Raw genomic sequence first — 12,500 nt, forward strand, 5'->3', positions numbered from 1 at the left:
TTTGCTTTGGTACAACATGTCGAGTCTTCCACATTGAGAATAACGAGCAGAGGAATTAAGGATGAAGAAGAGGAACCCTCTCTCCCTCCCTCCCTCCCTCCTTCCTCCAGAACACCGACCTGTGAAGCCGCGCTCTGCGGGAGACCAGGCCTCTTCCTCCGGCCAGTCCTCGTTGCGTCCCCCCGCCTCTCAGCGGCAAAAGCCCGGTGTCGCTTCCCCGGGGAATCGGTTCAATTCAGCGGCTGTGTGTTCTCGCTCCTCTCGCTCTCCTCATCCGTTAATTCCGGGACGCTTGCACTGCGCGCGTGCGTGTGTGTGTGAGTGTCGGGATGCACGAGCGTCACCGCGCGTAAAACGTCAACGGCACAGTCACGCGCGACCAGGCTCTCGCACTTCCGGTTTGGCAGTTTTAGGCTTAAAAGTAAAATATCTTTTTTTTTAATTTAAAAAAAAAAAAAATAGTACAACTATCGAACCCTTTTTATTCTTGTTTTGTGCAGTAATTAAATATTTATTTAATACTACAATATTTAATTTTATAATTATTTCAGAGTTTATAAATTAGTTTTAAATTATTATAAACTTTTATATAAACTCTGAAAATAATGTAATAAAATAGTTTATAATTTAATAATATAATAATTATAAATAATTCATTAATAAAAATTAATTTTTTGGGGAAAACTAGTCAAATCATTGGGTCAAATTGTGCTTTTAATCTGAAAAGCAGCACAGCGGAAGTATAAAACTAAATATGCTTAACTTTAAGAGTGAGACTCACGAAGTGTTTAAAGATCCAGGATGACTCACCTCACTGTCATTAAGATTAATTGTTCTCTGAACAGTTTGAAAGGAGGATGTAAACTTGATATTTGCGCGAAGCAAAATTTAAAATAAATTAAAAAATAAATGCGGGGCTCTGAATCATAATAAATGTCCATTTTTCCACATGACAAACATTACAATCAGACGGTTTCACTGGATGCTCAGCCGAATGGTTTTATTACTGAACATGGATACCAACAGAAACATGATTTCAAGAACAGGTTTTGATATATTTTTAAATTTACAGTCAGCAGGAAGTCATTTTCTAACCGGGTAACCGCCCAGTTTCCTGTCAGGATTAAGCAACTTTGTTCTTGTAACTTCTAGTAGGAAAACGGAAGCAAAAAACAGGACCGAGCCCAACAGAGGTGACGGGAGAAACATTCAAAACATCTTGATCTAAAATACATTGACATTTAGTTTGATCGAGTGTTAAAAGAAAGAAAGTGAATGTAAATGTTATAATGTAGTTGGTAATATGGTTTAAATTGGGTTTCACATTTTTACTAACCATCATGTTCAGGTTCAAGACCTTTTAGGAGCAGTAACAGGTTGTGTGTTTCTTATATTCTGGGAAAACTACGGGAAGCAAAAAAGGTCAAATACATATCAGGAATCAGACGCTTGGGTACAGTAATGTTTATAATATGGTCCAAGTCTGAAGCTACGCCTCATGAAGTGATGCGGTGGCATGCGGTGAGGAGGAAACACGCAAAAGATCGTTGTGTCTTGCCAACTACTACTGTAAATGTCGAGTTACAAACCGCTACTATCTTCGGTGAGTGTCATCGCTAGCTCCTCGCTGTAGCCAGCTAGCGCTGCTGTTAGTTCCCTGCTACCTCCCGGTTGTAGCCAGCTAGCTCTTCTGATAGTTCCCCGCTAGCTATGCGCTAGCTCCTGCTAGTTCCGCGACAACCACCAAAGGTAGCCGGACCAGCCCGGGCGTGACACCCCGACTAGCGGCAGCGCTAGCGTGCTATAGCGGAGGGCTAGCAGCAGCGTAGAGCTAGCGGAGGCACTAGTTTGCTACCCAGTGAAGGTAGTAGCGGCTTAGTCCGACTTTTACGCTAAATGGATAAAGTGAGTCACAAAATGTAATAATTCGGTGTTTGTGTATTCGGTTGCTTGATTGGATGCGTAAACAAAACTGAAATCTAACAAATTCTGTTTAGTCCATACAGAAACGTGAGAGAAAAATAGAGCAGTAGCACACACACACACACAATCCCAAAATGAAGACAAAAAGAAAATGTCAAGTATAAAACTCTGGGAAACACTGTCCCCGATAAGTTGTTCCACCCTTCCAAGTGAAATATGAGAGACACTGCTCCCGATAAATACACACACACACACACACACACACACACACACAAACACAAACACACACTGTCACACAGTCAAACACACACACACACACACACACTGGTAGGCAAAATCTACCATCACTGCTTGTCATTATGGAAGACGCTGCTCCCGATAATGTGTTTTTATTATGGAAGACGCTGCTCCCGATAACTTTATCGTACTTTAAACTGCCCCAAAGTACACTGTGCAACATAAATGGCTTTTCTTTGCAAATCATGGAACCAATCAGCTCAGTTATGCTAAAAAAAGGGTTTTTATAATGTTTGTATCTGTTTTCTCTTACTTTAAATCAATGTTTATTCTGCCATTAAGTGCAGTCTTAATTCATTTCTGGGCTTGTTGGAAGAATAGTTTCAATTTAAAACTGTTTCCTACCCTTTTCTCTCTTTTAGTGCGTTTTTAAATATACATTCTGATGACAGACATATACGCAGCTTTTTTATTTTTATCAGGGGCTCCATTTTGTCAGCAACAGTCCGAGGAGTCATTTATTTCTGTAGCAGATGCTGCCGGAACGGATCGGACGGTATAACCGTCATAATTATGGAAGGCACTGCTCCCGATAACGTCGTATAAAAAGACAAACGATAACTTTATAGTGGGCGCTGCCACTGATAAATAAAAGTATAAATAAGGTTTTCCAGTGTTTTTTAGTGGCGAGAGGTCGCGGCAGCCATGTTGGAGGAGGAAGAGGAGGAGGAGGGTTGTCTTTCTCTTCAAGTGCTTCATAGTTAAGATATTTTTATATTTTATACTTTCCATCTCCTCCTGGATCTTTGTGGGACATAGCGGCTTTGACATCTGATTGACAGCTTGTGCTTAAGTGCTGATATTAGTGCTCCTCCCTCCGCTCCCCTCAACTCCTACACCCTCCATCTTCACACACACAAACAAACAACACATACACAAACACACACAAACTGCTCTCCAGTCGGTCTCTAGATCTCCTCGTCGATGTCCCAGACGTTTCCCACAATGCCGTTGGCGCAGCCCTGCAGGTTCCAGGTGGCGAGCGCCAGCTGCGTGTGCAGCTGCTGCATGTCGGCGGTCTCAGCGATGGCCGCCAGCGTGTGGTCGCCGCGGCCCAGCAGGAGGTGACGGAAGGGCGTCTCCACGGGGGACACGTAGGGGGAGAGGAGGTTGTGCTCCACCTGGAACGATTAAAAAAAAAAGACCCATCATGCATCTGTGAGGAGACGGAAACTGATGTGGAGCTACAAGAGCAGTTTTAAAAGGTATTTTACAGAAAACCTTTAGTGACATCACAGCTCCATCAGATCTGTTTCACTCTCAGACGTCTAACTTTTATTAATTCGATTATATAATTAATATATAATCAAATAATATAATAAATCTATAAGTGCTGCCATCAACACTGCTTTTTTAAATTTAGAAATAGTGTTCCTATATTTATACAATATATCAAATAAAAACAGATATAATAAAAAATACATAAATTAAATATAAAAAAATACATAAATTAAACATGAATGACATAAAAAAAATACATAAATTAAATAAAATATATAAAATTAAATAAAATTATTATTGTCTTAATCGGATTTCTTTGCATTTGTGTGAAAAAAAGTCAGATTACTGCAAAATATTTATATTTTTCTCATAATTTCACTTGAAACTTATGTTCATTGAATAATTTTTGCACTTCTAATTTGTGAATATGCTAAATCGTGATATTCATCATCATCAATATGATAATGTACTTCATGTACTACATTGTATGTGTAGTACACAAAGTTTAGACTTTGGTACAACCGTCTATGAGGCGTTGGCAGGTCTATGTGCTTCAATATGTATTTCTAATGTCTAATGTCTCGTGAGTCGGTGTGTGTGTGTCGGCGTGTGCGTCGGCGTGTGTGCGTCGGCGTCTCACGCTCATGATCCGGTCGTTGAGGATCCGACAGGCCTCGGCGTCGCTCAGGTCGGTGTTCAGGATGTCGCTGTTGATGCTCCTGGCGGCGCGCTGGAAGGAGCCGCGCGCTCGGTTCAGCCAGTTGGCGCTCACGTCCTCCAGCTGCTTCGACTACGGAAACAGAGTCAAAGAAAAGACAAAGAAAACATGAACGGATCCCTAAAAAAGGCACTTGAATACGATACATGAAAACCTAAAATTGCAGAACAACCTCAGCTCTCAAGACAGCGGTGCCTCGTTATATAAAAGGCACAGTGTAAACAGATAAGATGGCTGTAAAGCGGGAAAATTGAGGCTTGATTCTTGAAATTCTGCAGTGTTTTTTGCAGTGTAAGGTGTGTGTGTGTGTGTGATATGAGTGTTCATTGGCTAGTTTCACACACAAAGCTATTAACCCTTTTACATCTGTAATGACAGTCCGCCTGGTCCTTTCCGTCTTATTTATCAATAAAAATGACAATTTTTCTAGGAGAAATGTAACTTTCATAATAAGTATTTGTCACTATGTTTTGTTCCCACTGTCCTTTCTGTTTGTGTGGCCTTTAGTGGGGGAGATGGGGGGGGTTCAGGTGGGCTAGCAAGTAGCAGAACACTCAGAAACTATGCTAATACTTTCATTGACAACACCGACACCGACCTTGAGGAGCCGGTTGACGCGCCCGTAGACTCGTCTCACGGCCTCGGTGACCACGCCGCCGTACCGGCTCACGTCCAGGCGGAGCAGGTGGTCGTGGACGAGCCGCAGAGCCATGCGGCCGGCGAACCGGGCCGCCGCCGCCGCCATCTCGCTGGTGCGATGGGCCGTCTGGTAGTTCAGGTGGTCCACGGTGTCCAGGCTGGTGCCGTAGTAGGCGTAGGCCTCGGTCTGCAGACGCCAATATCGATGCAAATACACACCGAAAAAAAAAAAGAGAAAGACGGCGTCAAAGAGACGTCAGTGAAATGCTAAAAAAAAAGCAGATTTGTGTTGATTAACTGTTCTGGGGTCAGATCATAATGTTTACATTAGAGAACAGATTTACAACGTTAACTGTCATTTATTTCCATGATCTTTCCATTGAAAGCTGCAGAGACAGCGTGTGTGTTTGCATCTTAATGTTCAGGTTGCTAGGCCTTGTGGGTAAAAAGTGGAAACAGACAGAACGTCAGCAGGTAGAAGTCTTTTGCGTCGGTGCTCACGTTCGGGGAGATGAAGTGGAAAGAGATGGAGGGAATGCCGAAGGAGGCCAGGAAGGGAAAGGCGGGGTCGTCCATGGACATCGGCTTCAGTCTGCACACAAACAACAACAACAACAACGAGTCAAAGGCCGCAGATCAAAATCCAGATATTCTTTATTTTTCTGGCCGTGAACGTCGGGTCCAGTTTGTCTTCTTCACTTATTTTAAAATAAGATGGTTCCTGATTCATGTGACAATATTTTAGATTCATTCATTCATATTGTGCGGTTGATTGTGTTGTTGCTTCTTTTGATGAAAGAAAAACAAGCTTTTACATCAAAACATGTTAACAATTCACACATTAAGGAACAAGTGACAGTGTGAGAGAGGGAGAAAACCAGTGGTAATGGTTCCAGTCTACTCACGCGTTGGCCTCCCAGTTCCCGGCTCCCATCATGTCGTACACGGAGCCGGAGCCGAGAGGACTCTTCTCCTGCAACGAGGCAAACGAAAAGGATGCAAACAGGTCAACAGATGTTCAGCAGCTTTAATTGTGTTGTTGTTGTTGTTGTTGTCGTCATCATTACATCTTTCATGGTGTCCTTCAGGAGGCTGTAGAGCAGCGGACTCGCCGACGCCATGAAGCTCCCGCGACCTTGTGGAGGAAACACATTCAGCCAACTGACGACCGACTGGAAAGTTACAAAGCACGAGCGCCATGAGCGCCATGAGCGCCGCGAGCGCCATGAGCGCCATGAGCGCCGCGAGCGCCATGAGCGTACTCACCCAGCACCGCTCCGTCCAGGCTGATGTAGCTCACCACTCGCCGGTCGATAGATGACATGTAGCCCTGACAACAAGCAGACACACGTGAGGGAACACTTATGGAAACGGAGAGATTTATTTTGTCTTGTTTGGACGTCCTGATCAGGTGGTCGTAGTTCTCACCTCCAACCACTCGGTGGCGCCGACGCTCCCGTACTCTCCGGCGCTCCAGCTGGCAAACACCAGGCTCCTGCGGGGTCTGAACCCGTCTGCAGGACAGAAGCATCTCCGTGAGGTTCATAGAAGCTTTAAAAACATTTAGCTACCCTCCTGGCGCCCCACCTGCAATACCTCCGCGCTCCACTAGAGGGTCGCGCCCCACAGTTTGAGAACCACTGCTCGAGAGGAAACCTTTTGACTTCTTTTACGCTTCATATTCATGAAGTTTGAGTTACATTTGTTACCTTCAGGGTTCAAACACTTCGACCAACAGATTAGATGACTTTTAATCAAATTTCTATGAATTTTCTACATCTTTTCATGACTTTATACCCAATTTCTAGGACTTTTCTAAGACTTTAAAACCAAATTTCCATGATCAAACATTTGTAAGCAGATTCATTATTTCAAACTTAGCGTAAACGAATTTCATGAACACATAAAAATAACACATTTACACAACTTTTTTTCCCCCAAGGACTTTTTTCCAGGCCTGGAAATAACATTTTAAAACAATTCTGTGACTTTTCCAGGTTTTCCATGACCGTAAAGAACCCCGTCTATATTTCCACACGCGTTACCTTTCTCCACCATCTCGTGAACAGCCTTGGCCAGCTCGATCAACACGGAGGTGCCGACCGTGGCCTTGGCGTAACCGCTGCCCCAGGCGTCTCTCTGAGCTCCCAGTACGACGTAGCGGTCTGCAGACACACACAGAGACACACACAACATCATCTCACATGCACGAGGGAGATGACATCATCACACTGGGGATGTGAGATGGGAGGGCGGCTCACCAGGATCCGTGAACCCTTTGATGACCCCGAACACGTTGTAGATCTCCTTGTTCACCAGCACGTTGTTCACCTCCACGGTGGCGTTCTCGGCGCCTCCCAGCCGGTACGCCACCGCCGCCAGGCCGCCTTTAAAACCGCTGCCGGCATCCAGGTCAGGACCGCCGATGTTCCTAGAAAAGAGAAAGAGAGAAAATTCATGATAGAATGAATCAACTATTTTTATTTAATCTCAGAAGGTATGGGAAAGATCTAAAATACAACAATGGAGCCGCGACACAAAATCGTGTGTGTGTGTGGTGGAGTGTGTGAATGTTGTGAGTATTTGTGTCCTTACTGCAGCAGCGCCGCCGCCTGGGTGGCGGTGATGGTCTGGGCGGGGATCTTGGGCAGCCCTGACGACCGCGTCGGGGGGAACTGCGTGTGGTTGAAGGAGGGGAACCCCGGGGTGAAGGGGTCGCCGGAGCCGAGGTGCACCTGAACCAGGACGCGGCACGTCACTCGCTTGGCGGGCAACAACATCGGCCAACAACAACGACTGAGTAACGAGTGCGTGCAGACTCACGTGTCCGTAGAGCGCCGTGTTGTCCACGTAGTTGTAGTCCTGGCTGTCGGGGTAGATGAGCACGGCGGCCGCTCCCTTCGTAGCGGCGTTGTCCACCTGAAGCGAAAGATGACCAGAATGACAAGATTATGACCAAGAAAAAAAAGAAAAGAACAATATGACCCAAAAAAAAAAGTTTTTTTTAAAATGACAAATATACATATTATGACAAAAAAAAAGTATGACAAAAAAAATTTTTTTTTTTTTTTTGGAGTCATAATTTTTTTTTATGTCATATTTTCGGTTTTTTTGGTCATAATTTGTATTTCTTTTGTTGTTTTGAAATGGGCTTCCATACTGAACTCACCTGCTCTGCAAAGCTGATCTTTCCGGCTCGCAGCAGCAACACGCTGCCGCTCAGGACGACGTTCTTCTTCTGCAGAACCTGCAGATCCTCCGGCCGGCCGTAGTTCCCGTAGACGAGCTTTCCCTGCGGACACGGAGACGCTCAACAGCCGCTCGCCGACGAAGGTATGTCTGCGTCTTTTTTACCCGAGCAAATTTATTGTCTGGAAGTAAATTGTCGCCAAATGTTTGCTCTCAATTCCAAAAATTGTTCTCAAAAAGAAAAAAAAAAAAAAAAAGAAAAATTTCCTCTAAAAAAAAAAAAAAAGAAAAATGAAATTCTCAAAGACATTTTTTTGGTTGAGATTTATTTATTTATTTAGAACTTTTTTTTTTTTATTAAATAAAAAAAAAAATCTGAAAAAAAATTGAAAAAAAAGTTCTAAATAAATCTCAACCAAAAAAATTTTTTTTTTTTTTTGAGATTTTTTTTAGCCTGACAAAAAAAAAATCTGAATAAGTCTCAACCAAAAAAATGTCTTTTAAAAAAAAAAGGAAAAAAAAATTTGAGATTTTTTTTTTTTAGAGCAAATTTTCGTCTTGAGAGCTTTTTTTTTGAGAACAATTTTTGGAATTGAGAGCAAAGATTTGGCGATAATTTACTTCCAGACAATAAATTTGATCGAGTAAAAAAGACAAACATACCTTTGTCGGCGAAGATTTATTTATTTATTTATTTTTTTTAAAGACATTTTTTTGGTTGAGACTTATTTACATTTTTTTTTTGTCAGGCTAAAAAAAAAAATCTTTAAAAAAAAAAAAAAAAATTTTAAAGAGATTTTTTGGTTGAGATTTATTCATTTCGAACTTTTTTTTTTTTTTAAATAAAAATAAATCCCAAACAAAAAATATTGAGAAAAAAAATTTTTTAACAGCAAATTTGAGTTTTGAGAAAAAAAAATTTGAGTTTTTTTTTTTTGAGAGCAATTTTGAGATATTTTACTTTCAAACTCGACATTTGCTCGGGTAAAAAATACACAAATCTACCTCCATACTCTCCCGGCCGTAAAGACTTATTGGAACCAGAGACTCACCTGAACCGTGCCCGTGGCGCTGTAGGCCAGAAACCCTGCAGGGGTGAAGACGTCTGAGCCGAAGCGGACGCTGTTTGGTCGAGCGCTGCAGGTGAGAGGTCAACAGGTCAAGAGCTCGTTATGATGTCATTAATATGCTTTAATTTCATCGGCCTCAGAAGTTCAGAGAGGTTTTCTATAAACTCCCTCTAACTTTTATAATGAGTGAGTGTGAGAGAGTGAGAGTCTGGGAGAAAGCGAGAGACCAAGAGAAGGCGGACGACATGAATGAAGTTACTCAAAACGTTGCTTTGACTTTTCTATCCGGCAACAACCATCAGAAAAGCTAAAAACACCCGAAAAGCCGTTCAACAAAAAACACTTTGGAACGGTGAAGACCAAAGAAATAAATAATGCTCACTTCATAAGACATGTGTGAAATTATCATAATTTATCCTTTAATTCAGGTAAGAACTCTTTGACTTTAAATTTGCGTCCAACACTTTGGGACAGACACACTCCTCTAACGTAACGCACCTGTCAGGCGTCTGCAGCTGGACGTAGTGGACGTCCGTCCAGGGCTCCATGTTCGCTTTCTTGAACTCGTCACGGATGCGGTTTGCCAGCCGGATGTCTTCAGCACTTCCTGCCGAACGTTTGGGCAAATCAAAGTCACTGCGGAGGAACAAAAACAGGAAATGTCCCTTTAGAGCCACCATTAAACTACATTTCCATGAAGTGAAATGTGTGTGTAAACAGTAAAAAGTGATAAAATGTAGTATTTAAACTAACAATGAGGATTCAAAGCATACAGTAAACCTTAAATGACTCAAATGAATGAGAGACAATAGTTTGATTAAAAGAATAAACATTTATATAGATGCCTGTATGGATGCTGCTGATATTTTGAGCCTCTTTCTTTTAAAAGCAGATTCATGATTTATAACTAAATGAACGTCATGAACACATGAATATAAGACATTTACACAACTTTTGGCGATATTTTATCTTTTTCAAAGGACTTTTCCAGGCATGGAAATAACCATTTGAAAAACATTCCAGGATCTTTCCAGGTTTTCCATGACCGTAAGAACGCTGAAACCTTGACATTAAAAGCTTTAAAAAGGCTGCGGATGCTTCAGCGTCGTGCTGCTCGTTGGGCATCATCTCCGCTTACATAATCACTTCCCCGTCTCATCTGTATTCCGACTCTCTGCAGTGAAATAATCTAAAAATAAAAACGGTGATCCGATCCCTCTCTCGTGTGCATGCGTAGTTATTATTCCTCCTCTCTCCCTCACTGGAAGTTAAAGACTTGAGTCTAAAACTAACCGCCACAACACATGAAGTTTACTCTGGAAGCGGTTTCATTCTATTTAACTGGGAGTGTTTGCTTATGGTGTGTTCTCTTTGCTCTCGACGTAGAGGTGTGTGAGCGGCGTACCTCAGGGTTTTGTCGAAGGCCTGGCTGGTGAGTTTCTGCGTGAGGAGTTGGGTGACGTCATCCCAGTCCATCTGAGCGGCTGCGACCGGTGCGACCGGCTTTAATTCCGGCTTCACTTCTGGCTGACCGGCCGTTTGCGCCGCCGGTCCACAGCTCGCCTGCGCCGCCTCCGACGGCTCGCGGTGGCTGACGTAGCCGAGCACGTAGCCTGAGGACAGAGAACGCAACATCCTGGTCCTTAAATCCAAGCTCTGGTCTACGGTTGTGTTTGTAAATGCCGTGAAACAATGAAACCAACTTTGGTGAAGGAGGTTTATGTGTGAAGCTTCCTTTCATATCAACAAACATTTATATCGAGATCAACTTCCATTCATGCAGCAGCTGCAACTCAAAGTGCTCTACAAGTTATCCACAAGACAAAAACAAGATGAAGAAATGAAGATAAAGAGATGCACGTCAAGTAAAACAAAAGAAAAATACAACATTAAATACATTGACTGTGGTTAAAGAGTACAAACATTAAAGTAAAATACTAAACTACAGCATGAAAACTAACTTATTGGTAATAAATAAAAAAAGTAAAGACAAAGAAACATGTAAACAATCTTCCTCTTTGTCAAAAGATTTACAGCCAAATAAGTTACAACTTCCTGTTTGTCGGCTACAGATAGATTTAAAAATTTGCATCTATTCAAAAGATCCACTGTTTTCCACATGGGGAACATACATGAAAAAAGCTTGAGAACGAGATGATCCAGACAAGAGATTTAAAGCAAGAGGAACACGGACTGAGCGTAACGACGACTTCCTACCTGTGATGAAGATCAGCAGCATCCCGAGGGCGAGGTAGCAGACTGTGGTGCGCGGCTGACGTCGCGGCGCCGGCCTGAAGCTCGGGGATCCGCCCGCCGGCTCCCGGACCTCCACGCTGTCGTCAGAGAGTTTGACCTCGATGTGTCGCTCGCCGTCTTCAGCCGGCTGCAGCGTGAAGCGGCTGTAACGCTCACTTTTTATCTGGGAGGCGAGACAGGAGGCGAGGAAGGAGTGAGGAGACGAGAGAGGAGTGAAAGGAGTGAGATAAGGCAATACAACATTTCCCTCTGAGATGAAGAGAAACAATGTTACATAAAATAGAAATACTCAAGTATCAAAGGCTCCTAAAGTATCTAAATGTGTACTCTTGTACAGTACTAGTAAAAGTACATAGCTACTTTCCTCTTTCTAGAACAAGAGCACAACATTGTTGACCGCAGCACACAGGTCTTCATAGATCGAGCCTCTTAATTCTGCTCTGAAAGTTCACCACACTGATGCTTTTCACTTTAAAGTGTAATAAGAAAGATATTCTCAGGTCGACCCTCTGTACAGAAACACCAACTTTTAAAGAAAAAGGAAATTTGTTTGTCTATTTAACCTGTTTATTCGAGATACAACCGTAAAAAAAACATGTTTAATAATAAAGAATCAACTTTAAAAAAGGAAGAAAGAACATTTACCATGTTGTTGAACGCAGACCTCACGCGATCCATTGCTGCTGCTGCAAAGACAGAAGCGAGTGGGAGTCAAGGGGAGGTTGTGAGAGCAGATTATACGAGGTAGATGTGACCTTGGCGTATTGTTTCCACATCACAACGGGCAGTGTTTTAGTCGTCAACATGTCTGACGCAGACAACACTAAAAAAGGCGCCAGCCAGAGGGATTAAGAAGAAGCGTCTGTTCCAACTGACAAACACACCTGTGGGCTTTTCACTCAAGTCTTTCCTCTTTGCGCAACACGTCACCAGTAAACCGACTCACTTCCTCGTTACTGAGAGAAAGTATTCTAGGTGTGTTCATTATGGACGAGAAAAAAAAGCTTTCAGAGGATCAAGATGATGTCCAACGCTTCCTCGTGTGTTCCAGGACATTACAATACTATGTTGGAGTTCATTTAAGATGCTCTTTTATTCATTAATCTGCCGATTATCACTGTGATTAATAAAAACTTGTGATTTTCACAATTTCCAAGAAACGTTAGTCTTCAATCTAAATATACATA

At 42.6% G+C, this 12,500-nt stretch overlaps 2 protein-coding genes across 5 annotated transcripts in view; both read right to left on the reverse strand.

Annotated features, from left to right (window-relative positions):
• tnk2a (tyrosine kinase, non-receptor, 2a) overlaps positions 1-350 on the reverse strand; it is a 14,837-nt gene extending 14,487 nt beyond the window's left edge. For all 4 annotated transcript variants that reach the window (XM_068581706.1, XM_068581705.1, XM_068581707.1 and 1 more), the window contains exon 1: positions 120-350. The gene's annotated coding sequence lies outside the window, so the exon portion shown is untranslated. The remainder of the gene's footprint in view (positions 1-119) is intronic.
• A 623-nt stretch (positions 351-973) lies between these two features.
• The window catches only part of tfr1b (transferrin receptor 1b), a 12,223-nt gene continuing 696 nt past the window's right edge, over positions 974-12,500 (reverse strand). Inside the window, exons 2-19 of the mRNA XM_068582085.1 lie at positions 11,959-11,999; positions 11,275-11,476; positions 10,463-10,670; positions 9,556-9,693; positions 9,040-9,124; positions 7,968-8,090; positions 7,622-7,717; positions 7,394-7,533; positions 7,060-7,229; positions 6,844-6,963; positions 6,227-6,312; positions 6,065-6,128; positions 5,866-5,933; positions 5,704-5,771; positions 5,300-5,390; positions 4,758-4,985; positions 4,082-4,231; positions 974-3,341 (exon numbers count right to left, since the gene is read on the reverse strand). Of these exons, the coding sequence (XP_068438186.1) occupies positions 3,129-3,341; positions 4,082-4,231; positions 4,758-4,985; positions 5,300-5,390; positions 5,704-5,771; positions 5,866-5,933; positions 6,065-6,128; positions 6,227-6,312; positions 6,844-6,963; positions 7,060-7,229; positions 7,394-7,533; positions 7,622-7,717; positions 7,968-8,090; positions 9,040-9,124; positions 9,556-9,693; positions 10,463-10,670; positions 11,275-11,476; positions 11,959-11,991 (2,283 nt within the window). The 5' untranslated portion in view covers positions 11,992-11,999 and the 3' untranslated portion in view covers positions 974-3,128. The remainder of the gene's footprint in view (positions 3,342-4,081; positions 4,232-4,757; positions 4,986-5,299; positions 5,391-5,703; positions 5,772-5,865; positions 5,934-6,064; positions 6,129-6,226; positions 6,313-6,843; positions 6,964-7,059; positions 7,230-7,393; positions 7,534-7,621; positions 7,718-7,967; positions 8,091-9,039; positions 9,125-9,555; positions 9,694-10,462; positions 10,671-11,274; positions 11,477-11,958; positions 12,000-12,500) is intronic.

This window comes from Clinocottus analis, unplaced genomic scaffold (genome assembly GCF_023055335.1).
Source record: "Clinocottus analis isolate CAN_PGR_092001 unplaced genomic scaffold, fCliAna1.0.p SCAF_18, whole genome shotgun sequence".
In the NCBI taxonomy this organism is placed as follows: Eukaryota; Metazoa; Chordata; class Actinopteri; order Perciformes; family Cottidae; genus Clinocottus; species Clinocottus analis.